The following is a 14,677-nucleotide window of genomic DNA, read 5'->3' on the forward strand; positions in this document are numbered from 1 at the left end:
CCCTGGAAACAGTGTTATCCCTGACTTCAGCAAACGGCAAAAATTTCTCCTTATGTTGTTGGAAGCACATTGCAATCAGCAGGCTACAAAATTCTTGTGCAAAAATCCCTAACACACTAGTTGGTGGATTTTTATGTCTCAGCATTACATAAGCTGACTACAATAGTCAAATTCATGCCAGAATTAATCAACAGATTAAACCTGTTCTCTTGCGGGATATTGTTTCCTGTACTTGAAAGCCACTGGCTGCACAAAAAGTACCTGAAATGCAGTGTCTGGCAGTTCTATTGGGCTGTTTTGGCTTTTGGCTACATGACCAAAATAATTCCAACAGCCTTGGAGAATTCAGCTTTATGGCAGGATAGCTTTTTGTCCAAGTATTCTGTTTCTTGAATATCTAAGGACTGTAAAAGGAAGGAATTTTTTTCAAGTGTCAGTTTTTAACCCCTTTATTTATCTTTCAAGTATAGTTACTTATGTATTATGGGTTTTAAGATGAATCTTTGAGCTAAAATAATTTCAATAGAGTATTTCTTTCAGCACTAGTCATCAGGAATTACTGAACTTCATACCTTGAAACTATAAAGTGCATGTACATCTCCTCAGTTGTCCCATTGAGTTAGTAAAGAAACAAGTCTGGTAGTGTAATGATTAAAAAACCCAAATGCCTTTAAATCTTTTGTGTCCTTTTGCATCCTCTCAGGATGAGCTGTTAAGTGGGGATGTTATGAAGGTGTCCCTGACACATTGAAGAAATTGCGTGTTCTGTTAAGGAGGTTAGGGCTTTTTAATTTTTTTTTTTTTTTTTCTCTTCTGACAACTAGGTGTTTGATGAAAGAGCAGCAAACTTTGAAAACCACGCTGCTAAACTGGGAGCTACAGCAGAAAAAGCAGCTGCAGTTGGAACTGCCAATAAAACTACTGTGGAGGGCATTCAGGCAACCGTGAAATCAGCAAGGGAACTCACCCCACAGGTGCTTGCTGGGTTTAAAGGGCTGGGGATAACTTCTGGGGAATTTTCCTTATGTTTCTGTTCTCAAAGAAAGTTGTTAATACCAACAGGGAACATAGTGCTGACACTCTCAGAAGGGGACTGGCAAATATTTTAATATATGATACTAAGTAGAACAAAATGGTCAAATGACATGTTTTATTCTTCAACTCTTGGACAAAAATAACTGTGATTTATACTTGAAACAAAATTATTTTAATGCTTAATATGTAAGTGGAGAAAATACTCCTTTCTTTTCCCCAAAATAAACTTTTATCTAAATGTTGGTAGTAAGTGTAATAAGTATTGTAATTTAGTGCTTCAAAGAGTTGTTTATAAGATAATTTGGTATGTAACTGAAGTTCCAGCTGAATTGTGCCAGCTAATTTCAGAAGTATGGTAGAGTTTCAAGGAGCTAGATGTTGCACTAGAATTAGTGAACTAAGTTTTCAAATGTGGAGCTACACGTCCAATCCTGAAAAAACAAATGCATTTTCAAGAATGTGTGCAACATTGATGTATACTGATAATTAAAAGTGTCTTCTGTTGGCAGGTAGTATCAGCAGCTCGTATCCTCCTGAGAAATCCTGGAAATCAAGCTGCTTATGAACATTTTGAGACCATGAAAAACCAATGGATTGATAATGTAGAAAAAATGACAGGTAAAGTAGTTTCTGTTGAAGATCCTACCTGTGGCTCACCAGCCTGTACAGATTTTTCTCCATTCTGTTTGGATTGATGAAACATGCAAAGAATAATGACTGATTAAAAATTAAGAGAAGTGGGAATGTGCTCTCTGACTCCAGGAATATGTATATGTTACAGGATATACAAAATAGCTGGCTTCTTATCTGTTAATACTAAGCTTAGAGGAGCAAATCCTACTTCTGTTCTTTTTTTGGGAAAATCAGAAAATCAGAATACCATTCATTTTTATTTTCAATTTGCAGTTGCTATTCTAGCAGCATATCACTGTGACAACTTGAGGTTTTCTTCTGTATAATCTTGGCATGTTGAAATAGGACAGATAATTAACTGAAGGAAAGAAAACATGTTCAAAATGTTGTAACAGCTAGATGAACATAGAGTAAGACTAAGCTACTGATCCTGCTGAGGCACTGAAATGTTTCAGTCCTTCCCAAGTGCATATCCTTTGCAGTGACCTGCTGAGCAGCTGACTGTGTGCTATCTCCTCCTTCATCCCAGTAATTATATCCTGGGTATTTTAAATCTTACTGCCTTGTCACTATGAATCACCCTATGTAAAAAGTACAGCCAGAGGGATATTTCCTTTGGAATGGATCGGAGAGTACAAAAAGTACTGAATATGTTTAAAGAAATTTGGTGTGAAGAAAGAATCTCTTGCTGCATATACTGTATAAGCCAGTTCTTAACTGAAACAACATTCCATGGTAGAGGAGTAAGAGCTTGGGGTGTCATTAACAAGCTTCACCACGGTAACTGTCTCAGAGGTACAACAGAATCAGAAGTTAAACTGCAGTAGTACTTTGGTCTGATTTCCATGCCCCCTTCTGCTCTTCCCCACTACCCAGTTTTAAAATACTTTTCTGGTTTTGAACTATCTCCAGAATACCAACTATTCCTTTCTACAGATGAAACTAGAATATTAATGTATTTAACTTTTATTCCAGGGTTGGTGGATGAAGCCATTGATACTAAATCTCTGTTGGATGCATCAGAAGAGGCCATTAAGAAGGACCTGGATAAATGTAAAGTTGCAATGGCCAACATGCAACCTCAGATGTTGGTAGCTGGTGCCACCAGCATTGCCAGACGAGCAAACCGCATCCTGCTGGTTGCAAAACGGGAGGTGGAAAATTCCGAAGACCCTAAATTTCGGGAGGCTGTTAAAGCAGCCTCTGATGAGCTGAGCAAAACTATATCACCCATGGTAATGGATGCTAAAGCTGTGGCAGGCAACATTTCTGATCCTGGTAAGGATTCAGCTAATTTTAAATGTGCCTTTTATTGACTGGAGATGATGTGAAGCAGTGCTCATTTATTCTTATACAGCTGTGTATCTCCTTTTATGTAAATATGGTGCACACTTACATCTCAGAATGATGAAATCAAGCTCACACCATTAACTGCTGCATCCTGCTGTTCTAAAATGCAATCAAAGGCCTTTGACATATTCAAGGGAAAAGGATTCGGCATTCTAGTATGATATGTGATTTCATCTTCTTAATTAGAAGCATTTGTTACTAGTTTTAAGTAATACTTCTTTATATAAGAAAATATTACGTAGTTTTTTTTTTAATTCTAAAAGTTGTTCAGGGCTTTGGCTATTGATAGTGATTATTACTCAGCCAAGGCTTTATTGTATGCATGTTGCATATGACACTAACATTTCAACATACAGCAAGTCTGCTGTAAACAATTTGGTAGTTTTTAAACACACATATAAGTGTACTCAGCACAGTACATTATAGAAGTATAAATATTACCAAGTTCTATTAAATTGGTATTAAAATGGTAATGGAGTTTTTGTTCAGCTTTGCAGAAGAGTTTCTTGGATTCTGGATACAAAATTCTGGGAGCTGTGGCCAAAGTCAGAGAAGCCTTCCAGCCTCAGGAACCAGATTTTCCTCCTCCTCCTCCTGACCTTGAGCACCTTCATGTAAGTGTGGGCAGTTTGTAATAAAACACGCAGTTGTCATTGACATGTGGATTATACTGAAATTGCTTCAGTATGTTACCATTCCTTAGAAATAGTAGGTATTGTCTGGCCAGCCATGCATACAAGTAGCCTCAAGTCTAAAAAAGTACCAATCCAGTATTCAAAAGGAAAGATGAAAACATGGTATTTTCTTTAACAGGAAGCACTTGAAAAACTGGAAAAAGACCTGAGGTCATGTCTTGCCATGAGACATCGTTTACTCAATCTTTGCTCTATTTCATTGCACTCAATAAGATGCTTACCTTCCTTAGCTGACTGACGAGCTCGCTCCTCCAAAACCACCGCTGCCAGAGGGAGAGGTTCCCCCACCCAGACCACCACCACCTGAAGAAAAGGACGAAGAGTTCCCAGAGCAAAAGGCAGGAGAAGCAATCAATCAGCCCATGATGATGGCTGCTAGACAGTTGCATGATGAAGCCCGGAAATGGTCTAGCAAGGTAAGAAATTGTTGTGTTTTGTGCTAAAATGATTCTCTTTTATTTTCAGGATCAGTGTGTTTCATCTTATGACAGTGTCTTTCACAGACTAAATAGTAAAAGCACTGCTGTAGGAGGAATTAGAAACCCTTTCAAAATCAGAGTGAATAATATTTAATAAGATCAGAGTCAACAATACTTAGACTTGCTAGACTGCTTTATTAACATACCCCTGGGAACACAAATATGCTCTGTGTGCTAAGCTGTTTGTGATCCTTGGTGCTGGTATTGCCTAGAGAGTCACTAATACTTTGGCTTGTGCAGGCTGACAAACTGATGGTTATATTTAAGTGACTTTGAAAAGTCTGTATGGAAAAGTCCACATGGGTGTTGCAAATGCCAGCTGCAGGAATCATCACCTGGTTTGTCTTAATTCTGGAAGAAGCTGCAAGGTACTTCACAGTTAATCTGATGCATTTATGATGAGAAAAATAACCACATATAGGTGTCCTGTTCTCATTCTTTTTTTGGAGCGAGCCCCATTTGCTATTAAGGCTGAAATCTTGAATTTCCTTCCCATTTCAGTGCTATGATGAAGAAGTGTGAATTTGTCGGTCTCATAAATGCTAATATCACTTTGTTTTGCTTTTCTCTTTTCTTCTTCCTTCCCCCAAGAGCTAAATTTTTTCCTCTGGCAGAAGCCGAGTGCTGAGTAAGAACTTCAGAGATTTAGGCTTCTGTGATATAAATTTAAGAGTCAGAATTTGGCTTTTATAATCTTACCCTTTCTCTGCACTAAATTAGGTGGTGAGTAAGGAGATAAACTTGAATAGCTTACAGAATCAACTTCAGTGCTTTGGGCTAAAGGAACATCTGTTTTGGAAGCACAGATAAAATGCAAAAGAAGTTTCTTCAAATTTGGTGTCTCTTATCCAAAATCCAAAGCTCTATTTCCCCCATACTTCTGGATACACCAAACACATTTTTATATTACTAACGGGACAGTACTGGAATGTACTGATGATCTCAGAAGGTAATTTTGAGGCTAAAAGCCTTAAAATTACGGTTTCCTAAAAGTGTTTTAATGTTGGATTCCCAGAACTGATAACAATAAAGAGTAGGTAATAAAATGCTTTTACCATATGCACACTATATACATTCTAAATTAAATAGTGCAAAGCCAAGCAGCAGACTTTAAAACTCCTTGCTTATGATTGTGAAAGACCTCCAAGCTTAGTGACTTTAGATTATAAAACACTGCATTCATTGCTGTATCTTGAATTTGAGACTAACAAATCAGTAAGTTAGCCAATTGCCCTTCTAATTATTTTTTAGCAGTATCATTTTAGCAATAGGAGCCCAGTTATTCTCACAGTCTGTTTTGGGGAAAGAAGTTTTAAAAACACTTCTGTAGTCTCTGAACTCACCTGATTGGTTGGAAGAGGGATTGATTGACAGTGCTACTGAGGAATATGGGCTAGACCTGGAAAAACAGAACTATAAATCTTGCTTATATGAAATCCCAACAGACTGTCAACTGTCTTTTGCCTTTTTGGTGATGACTTTAGTCTACTGCTACTTCACCTATAGTAAAGTGGGAGTGGTGGGTGAACAAATACTTAGATTTTAAAAAATTCTGACAACCTTGTTCATTCTTCTAAGAATGAAATTTTGTGTTTTCTCCTTCTTTACAAAAGCTGCTCTTAACTGAGTGGCTTCTCAGCTTTTGTGTACTCCATTTTTCTCATGAAACACCAGCTGAACAATGTCCATTGGTTTAGTTTCCCTGGCTTCCCCCTCATTTGGATAAATCAGAAAAATAAGGATATTTAGATACTTTTCATTAAGATTAAGACTTAAATAAAAGCTGCCTTTGAAGGTGAGTTGATTTGGCCTTACAAGTGTTAGAACTTCCAAAATTCTTGTATATTGTTGTTGACAAAGATGGGGATTTTTTTCTATAAAAGGCAGGCTGTATCTTATGCACAACACAGTTGCAAATGCAGAGTTTTTGGTAAGAATACCTTTACTTTTATCACACTTGGCTGTAGTTGAAGAAATACAGTTAGTAAACTTGCAGACAATTTTTGTATTGAAATATTGCTGTTTTATTAATGCCTATATTGTTATACCTCTTACCTCTTCCTTGAGAACTTCTCTAACATAATTTATATGTTTGTACCCACTTTTTCTTTTTTTAAGGTAATGGATACGTTATCATGGCAAAACAGTATCATATGCTTCATAATCCTCTTTTTTAATTAATTCCATTTCAATCTTCCTTAAGAGCTGTAATATTCACAGTATTCATGGCATTCAACATTACCTCTTCTTTTTCCAGCCCTCTGTTGCTCTTTTACATGTTCTGTGTGGTACCTCAGTACTGGTTTCTACAATGTCTTCCATCCCATCCATTTTTTTCACTCTACAGCAAGCAGTGTCAGTGGCTTTTTCTGTGCTCCTGCTGCTATCTGCTCTTATCACACATATGATTGGGCTTCCATACAAAGCTTTGTATCTGCACAAATACCACAGTCATCAGCTGCTGTGCTGCTCCTGTGCAGTCAGAACGGCTTCCATTGTGACAGAAAAGCCATTCATTTCATTGTTAACCTGCCACTAAAATGTTCTGTGCGTCAGCCTCTGTCTGCAGAAGCTGAATGCTCAGATGGAAAATGTTGCTGCATATTTGAATTGTAACTTCTTACTATTTTTGGTAACTTTGGTTCACAGGTGAACTATTTGTTTCTTTTTGCTAATCTATATTCCTTCCCCTCCTCCTCTTGACCTAATAGAGCTGCCTTGTCAGATCTTGAGAGGCCAAGAGGGAGTTTTGGTCACTAAAACTGCTCAGTTTGTGCTCTTCTACCAATTCTGCTTCTTGTACTAACTGTCCCCTGTTTCTCCACCCTTGCTGCCACCTGCAAAGCCTGATGTGACTGTGATTAATGAAGCGGCTGAGGCTGGTGTAGATATAGATGAGGAGGATGATGCAGATGTTGAATTCACTCTCCCCTATGACACTGAAGATGATTACGAGCCTGAGCTGCTGTTAATGCCAACCAATCAGCCCGTTAACCAGCCCATTCTGGCTGCTGCTCAGTCTCTACATCGGGAAGCAACCAAGTGGTCTAGTAAGGTACTCCCGAGTCCCCGGGGACTGATCCGTGTGCATCGGCCACTTGGAACGCTGACACATTTGCATCACTCTTGATCCCTGCTGGGCCCCGCCATCCTGAATGAATAAGTGTGTCTGCACTTCATTTTAAGGACTGAGAGTGGCTTCACAAGTTTGCTAGATCTGTTTGTCAGTGCCGGATTGAAGCTTGATTGGGGTCACTTATTAATATTCAAAGACTTCCTCCCCCTTTGCATCTGCCTGTCTTCTTTGTTATGGCAGTTTTCAAATTGTAATAGGGATTGTCTTCTTCCCCTTCTGTTCCTTTTTCCAATCATGTGGGCTACCTGGGAAGCCATGGTTAATGGTTTCCTAATGACTTCCGGATACAGCCGAGTTACAGAATTCAAGAAGTCATTTAAGGTGTCTATTGTGCTTGGTCTCAATTGATGCTGCCAATTAACATCCCTTCCAACAAGGAATGGCTTGTTTACAGCAGTGTTTATGGAAGAGACTGCCTGACTGCTGGCTTGCACTGGGCTGTATTGCAAATGCTGATCTTGACAGAATTCTTTTCTGAAGAAGCTGCACTGAATGCTGGTAGCTGCTGAATTGAGATCCTGTCTATATGAAACCAGTGGAAATCTAACGAGGTTCAGACATTCACAAATAGCCTGTCTTCTGTCTAAGCACAAATGTTTGCAAGACTGAGCACTTTTCATAGCATGCTGCAAAAAATAAGGTTGGTGTCCCATAACAAACAAAAGTTAGGGGGGTGTGCATATATATGTGTGTGTGTATACGTATGTAGATAGATATACTAAACCATTTTAATAAAAAGGGCTTTAAAAATGTTTTTGTCCTTTTCAGATTCTGGTGCTTGGATAACTTGTTAGACACTGATCCTTCTACGTGAAAACATGGAAAAGCTTTGTGTTATGTCATTTATATCCTAACTGGTTATAGTAGCAAGCTGTTTAGTTAATAGGTCACGGTAATGATTAGTTCAGCTGTTTGGGTCACTGTATCTGTAAAATCCCTGGGATATCATCTTGAACTTGCTCATAGTGAGTCACAGAAGTGTGTGCATAGGGTAGAGGGTACCTTGGCACAGCTGGGTTCTCACTGTGTACTCTCTGCTCTGAACCTCATTGGCCATTGTCTGTGGAATTATTCCAGGGAAAGCGTGTGCTAATACTTAAACTTACTCTGCTACTATTTCATCCACACAACAGGAATGCTTCAAAGCACTAAAGAGTTCTCTTTTGACTAACAACTTTCTATGAAAGGGAATAAGATAAATATACTAAATATACTGACAGACTACTAACAATCAATCAGCTAGGTCTGCTTTCCCTTGCACTAGGTTTCTCTTTGGAACAGTGTATAAGAAATGGGTTTGCCTCAGTCACAATTAATTCACATATCAAATGTTTCTCAGATATATTTCTGTGAATGTAAATTTTGATGTACAAGAAATCTTGATTTTAATATAAGAAATATCACTAAGTTATCTTTTGGTAATCAATGTTTTCTCCTGGAGGCTTTCTTTTAAAGGGAGAGATCGTATCAAAAAAGATTTATTTTCAAGGAATAACTTTTAAAAAGTAAAAGTTGCATCTCACTTCCACATTACCGGTGACAAAAGTTTTATGTCAGATTCTCTTCCATTTATCCTTTAGCATCATTAGCAGCATAGCTGGTGCTTTAACAACTTCAGTTTCAGATGCCACTGAAAATTTCATGCTCAACTGTTACGACTACAACTGGTTTAACAGGTTGTTTAGCACATTTTTTTAAACTTTAAAAGAACTTTTTTTTGGGGAAAATCTGGAATTTTGAATGCTAATAACATGCTTTATCCTAAAATCTAGTCATCAGAGCAGTAACTCATTCCGTGGACAAACTAACACCTTACAACTTCTTTTTCAGTTTTGAGGTGAGCTTTTTTTCCCCCGAGTGTTAAGAAAAAAAAAAGTCAGAAACATGTAGTTAGCACAGATCTTCCCTGTTCCTTGAAGAAACCTCTTCTGTGTTCACAAGTGGTCCTTCCATCCTTAACTTCTTTGAGTGTTTCTACCCAAGCGTGCAGTGCCGCTGAGCGTGCCTCGCCAGCGCGCTGGCAGCAGCGGTGACCGTGTTGTTCCGTGCAGGGCAACGACATCATCGCGGCGGCGAAGCGCATGGCGCTGCTCATGGCCGAGATGTCGCGCCTGGTCAGGGGCGGCAGCGGCAACAAACGTGCCCTCATCCAGTGCGCCAAGGACATCGCCAAGGCGTCCGACGAGGTCACCCGGCTCGCCAAGGAGGTGGCAAAGCAGTGCACGGACAAGCGCATCAGGACAAACCTCCTGCAGGTAACGAGGGAACTGGGAACGCCTCAAACCCTGCTTTTGCCGTGCCTCTCTCAGTGGGAGCGAGCACAGGAGTTGTGCCAGTAAATCATGGGTATCTTCCCTTGGCTTGTAAAGTTTTGTCAAGGCCTGTGTTTTTAGATCCCTGGGAATATATATATATTTGTTAATATATATTCTGTCAAGTTAGAATCTTTTTAAAGAAAGAACTTTAGAAAAAATACTGTGCTACAAATACTGACCTGTCCTAAGTCTGTATTGTTTTGTATTTCATTCACTCATTCCTTTGCATCAAAGAATAGTACCAGAAATGCAATAATTCTAAGTTTTTCCAGTCTCAGATAAATATATATATGTATCATGCTATTCCTAACCAAGCAGATGTATGAGGAGTGTCAGGAAGAATGGAAAAATCTTGGTTCTATCCCAAATATTCCCAAAGCAAGTAAAATAAGATTCAAATATCCTACCAATATTTATCAGATAGTCTTGAAGGTTATAGGATCACCTCTGTGCTCATTCATTTTCTAATAGTAAAAGAAAATAAAAAAGTTTATCTGAAAAAAATGGATGCATAATGTATTATGTTCAATTTACAATATAAAATGGGTTTTATCCCTTGTTACTTAGGTCTGTGAGCGAATCCCAACCATCAGTACACAGCTGAAAATTCTCTCCACTGTCAAAGCTACCATGCTGGGCAGAACTAATATCAGTGATGAAGAGTCAGAACAGGTAAGAGGTGTAAAGACTGATGGTAGCATGGAATTGTTGATCACTTCTATGGGGACAAATATAAAACGTGTTTTATCAGATGTGCTCTGGGAACTTGATGTTGAAGCACATCTCAGCAATTTAGGGAAGATAACTTTGGAACAGCACCTTGGCTTCTGGCTCAAACGCTACAGCTCAATAGAGGAACAAGCCAAAAAGCTACTCGGGTTCCAATTTTGTGATGAATAACTTGTTAATCTCCTGCTTTGCCCAGTAAAAAGCCGAGGCAAGGACTCGCCCACAGACGCTGCAGGCTGGACCTGGGAGGGGCAGGGGCGCCCTCGGGTGGATTCCAGGGGAAATGTTTATTTTCCGACATCTCGAGTCCCCTGCAGCTCAGTTACCTTCCAAATGCGTCTTTTCAGCAGAAATCCCGCAGCTTTGGCTTCCAAGAGATATTATTATACTTAGTGACATTAAGATTGTATTCAGATTCTGCACAAATAGATGGCGAGGAGCGGGAAAGTTTTGTTTTGAGTCAGGATAACACTTGCTGGTTCCCAGAGACAGTTACTTCACTTTTCAAGATTTTCAAAGTTTCAGGCAGTGGACTTAATATATTTGTACTGGGAGTCTTTGTGCAGACTTTATGTACTACTGCTCTAATCATGGTTACTGATATATTGGGAATTCTTTTTCTTGACAGGCAACTGAGATGTTGGTTCATAATGCCCAGAATCTCATGCAGTCTGTGAAGGAAACTGTGAGAGAAGCTGAAGCAGCATCCATTAAGATAAGAACAGATGCTGGATTCACTCTTCGCTGGGTCAGAAAGACCCCATGGTATCAGTAAATACTTGCCATGTTAGTATTGCTTTCTGTAACAAAAAAAAAATGCCTTTTTTTGGAAACAGAAGAGATATATTAACAGCAAAAGGTGCTGTATACATGAACTTAAGATTAGCTTATGCTAATGCCCCATTCTAAGGGTATGAATTATAATGCATTTCAAATGTCTTTGGAACATGTTTGATATCCAACACCTCTAATTTTCTGCCAACAGTAGACAGTTCTTATAATTTAAAATCCTTTTATTTGTTTTTTTTTTTTTTTCTTTTCAAGATTCTTTTAGTGAATTCTGTACTCCCAGAAACACATTTCATTTATGCACTGTATATTCCAGTAGTTTCCATGTGATGATATAAAACATGGACCTCACTTTAAGCTTGTCTTGAGAATTTAGGACACTTGGTTACTTGGCAGTTTTTTTAGGGACAATCATTGATACACAAACATTCAACTTCTCAACAGGATTTTATCTGGCTATTCTAAAACCATGCAGAAATGATGGAAGGTGCAGGGTTTTTGATTAAAAGAGGGAAGGTGGGGCAGCAGAACAGTTGTAAACCGAGGATTATAATTCCATGTCTGAAATGTGGTGGTTTTTTTTGCTTTTGATTCTTGCCTGGCAACAGTACTTTAACAGAAACTGGAGCTGTCTCTGTCCCCCTCCTGTCACCCTGTAGTTAGGCATTCCAGAACTCTCGTACTGTACTGAAAGGTTTTGCAGATGATGATAGTGGCACACTGTTGACAGCTTGAGCCTTATGGCTGGAGACCTTAAATCATGGAACCGCTTTCCTTGCTCAATTCAGCAATGTATTGAGCTGAAAAATCCTCATTCTCTTAACTTAGCTGCGTGTCCACGACCAGAAAATGCCACATGCTGGCTTTTTCTTTTTGAAAACCAAATGAGCACATGCAATTATTCTTATTTCCCTCTTCCCTCCATCTAATGTTATTTCAGCCACTCAAGGTGAAAAGATAAAGATACTCAGTTTAAAAATACCTTTAGCCTCACTGCTCTTTTTTCCAACAATGCATAAGCTTTTTGAAACCTGAGCTCTGCAGGGATGTGAAACCCTCTTTAGGTAAGCTGGCGGCTACCAGCAAATGGTGGTTCCTAATGCTGCACATACCTCATTATTTTTACTGCTTGTGGAGTTTAGAGTCTCAAAATCTTTTTCTCAAGTGAATTGAATAAAGTGTTACTGTGTCTTTAAAAAAAGTCCCAAACAAAATGACAACAGTAAAACCCGCAACTCCCTCCTCTTACTAAAATACACTTGTGATATTTTATCCTTCCATAATTGAATATGCCTTCGTATAACATTCATTTAATTGCCCTATAGAAAGGAAAACTTGTTTGAGAATGAGTTTTTACATTTGCAAGGAATACTTGCAGACTTTTGCCCAAATCAGCACTGACCTCATAACACCCTCTTAATTTGCTGAGAATTGTTGCACGATCAAACCACCTTGAACAGAAGTGTCCTTGGGGAAAAACTTCAGTCTTAACAGCTCGAAGAGAGACAGCACAGTCAGCTGTCCTCTACCTGCCTGCAACAGTTATTCTATGCTTGGACCTTTCCCCTCCACCCCCTTCATTGCACTGTTATCTAAAAAGGGAAGTCAAACTGTTGATAATACAACTGTCTCAAACTGACCTCAGCAAGAGAAGGCGTGTGTTCGTCTTGAATTTGCTCCTTGTGTCTGGGTATTATGAAATATTTGGTACTTAGGATCTTTCCTTAGTACTCTCTTCTTGCAGTTACCTGCAACAGGAAGAGGAAGGAAGGGGTGCCAGAGCCTTAACCTAGATGCATTTTGGTGGGTTTCTATCAGATCTTTAACATAATTTTAATGTAGTAATTTCTATTTAATAGTACATAACACTGAATATGTAGGGATTATTTTAAAGGGATTTTCTAAATAGTCTTCCTGTACTGCTTTTCAGTGCTCCTCACATCCCCTCATCCTGCTTCCCCCATCCAGGCTTCTCTATGAGATTTTAAAAAATTATTATTATTATTATTTTAGCATCACTGTTTAGTTGCTTGAATGATATTAATGCAATATTACTAATGCCTTTAATACATAATTGTTTATGCCAAAGATCACTTTTTGTTTATTGAGGAATGTTTGCAGGAGAGTAATGAATCATGGTTGCCTTTGATATTATTCTGGAATGTTCGCTCTAAGTTCTCGAACTGTTTATAGAAGCCGAGATACTTGTCCATCTTATGCAATTACTGCATTTTTGAACACTATTGGTCTTCAGACCTAAAGTGCAGCAAAAATTTGAACAAGACCATGAATGTCACTTAGAAATGTTTTACCACTATACAACTTTGTTTATAAACCAAAATGTATTGTATAGTCTAATGTTTTCAACCTTTCTTTGGTTCTGTTAAAACAATAAAAATGCATTTGTACAAATATCAGCTTCTGCTTGTTAATGGTAACAGTGGTGGATGATGCTGCAACAAGAAGAGCAGCAAAAAGCTAAAGCAAAAGAACAGTTGTTTCTACATGTTCTGAACAGAAAGCAAATGCTAAATTTCTTGCACAGTAGAAGATTAAACTTTTTTTTTTTGTCTTTTGTGCCTGTTAAACTAGTAATTAAAAAAACTTACTGGAAACTGTGTTCAGTTAGGAAGGGAAGAATTGCTACTCCGACCAGCATCTTGTAAATGTGAATTTTACTTCTCAAATTAAATACAAGGGTGATTAATATGACAGTACTGCTTTATTTCCTTCACTCTGTCACTGTAAGAATGTCTTCTAAACATTTTTCCTTGCTAAAAATTTCTATCAGCACACAATGTTCTGACTTGGTGGAACCAAAGTCCATTGGTACTGTAGGACCAAACATAGCCCCATAGTGCCAAAGGGCATCTGGTATTTAGTAATAATTGGTAAAATTCAGAGTTTTGTATTGTTCACATAGTTCTCTCCATATCTGAAAGATGAGACCCTGACAGCCACCTTTGTCAGCACACCCAGAGCTGGACATGAGAAGGGGAGATCAGAACTTGGCAGTGTAATTCCTTGCTAAGGATATCCTCTGATTCCGTAATACCTACTCTTCAGAGAGGTGTGGTACTTTTTTATTTTCTAAACAGAACAGGAACACAGGCCCCCTTCTGCAGTTGAGCTTCCTGTGTTTGGAGACACAGAAGGAACCAGCATATGTACAAGAAAAGGTATTGGCCTCACACACCTGCGACCACTTCCTTGACAAAACACAGCTCCATGCCCAGGCTGGTTTCCTACTGGGGCGTGCAGTTCTTGCTGACAGCGAGTTGTGATGAGCTGGGCTTTCCCCAGCTCATCACAGCTTTTGTGAGCTTTTGTGTGAGCCTCCCTCGTACCCGAGGTCCTGGAGCGGGTGGGGCTTGTTCAGTCACAAGCAGGAGGCAGCGCTGGGGTCAGGACTGGAGCTGACACTTCTTTATGTGCTAGCTCAGGAAGGTGTCAGCTCTGAAAGGCTGCTAATGCAGAGAGCAGCTCCAGCTGCTCAGACATCAGCTTGGGATGTTA

The 14,677-nt window shown here is 39.0% G+C and overlaps 1 protein-coding gene and 1 long non-coding RNA gene across 5 annotated transcripts in view; one reads left to right on the top strand and one right to left on the bottom strand.

Annotated features, from left to right (window-relative positions):
* VCL (vinculin) overlaps positions 1 to 13,573 on the top strand; it is a 58,810-nt gene extending 45,237 nt beyond the window's left edge. Inside the window, exons 14-22 of one of the 4 annotated variants that reach the window (XR_015290196.1) lie at positions 825 to 974; positions 1,545 to 1,653; positions 2,644 to 2,946; positions 3,508 to 3,632; positions 3,944 to 4,129; positions 7,038 to 7,247; positions 8,097 to 9,583; positions 10,211 to 10,315; positions 11,001 to 13,573. Coding sequence is in view for 3 of the 4 variants with exons in the window: in XM_023929401.2 (XP_023785169.2) it covers positions 825 to 974; positions 1,545 to 1,653; positions 2,644 to 2,946; positions 3,508 to 3,632; positions 3,944 to 4,129; positions 7,038 to 7,247; positions 9,380 to 9,583; positions 10,211 to 10,315; positions 11,001 to 11,147 (1,539 nt within the window). In the remaining variant the exon portion in view is untranslated. Of the gene's footprint in view, positions 1 to 824; positions 975 to 1,544; positions 1,654 to 2,643; positions 2,947 to 3,507; positions 3,633 to 3,943; positions 4,130 to 7,037; positions 7,248 to 8,096; positions 9,584 to 10,210; positions 10,316 to 11,000 lie in introns of those variants that run through there. The other 3 variants (XM_023929401.2, XM_023929402.2, XM_086901057.1) reach the window with 3 other exon arrangements.
* Positions 6,193 to 12,909, bottom strand: LOC147651916 (uncharacterized). The gene is made up of 2 exons (XR_015290201.1): positions 12,802 to 12,909; positions 6,193 to 9,725 (listed from the first exon to the last, which is right to left on the bottom strand). It is a non-coding gene; the product is annotated as an uncharacterized LOC147651916 (long non-coding RNA).
* Positions 13,574 to 14,677: the final 1,104 nt, after the last annotated feature.

This window comes from Cyanistes caeruleus, chromosome 8, assembly GCF_971803275.1.
Source record: "Cyanistes caeruleus chromosome 8, bCyaCae1.hap1.1, whole genome shotgun sequence".
NCBI classification, from domain to species: Eukaryota; Metazoa; Chordata; class Aves; order Passeriformes; family Paridae; genus Cyanistes; species Cyanistes caeruleus.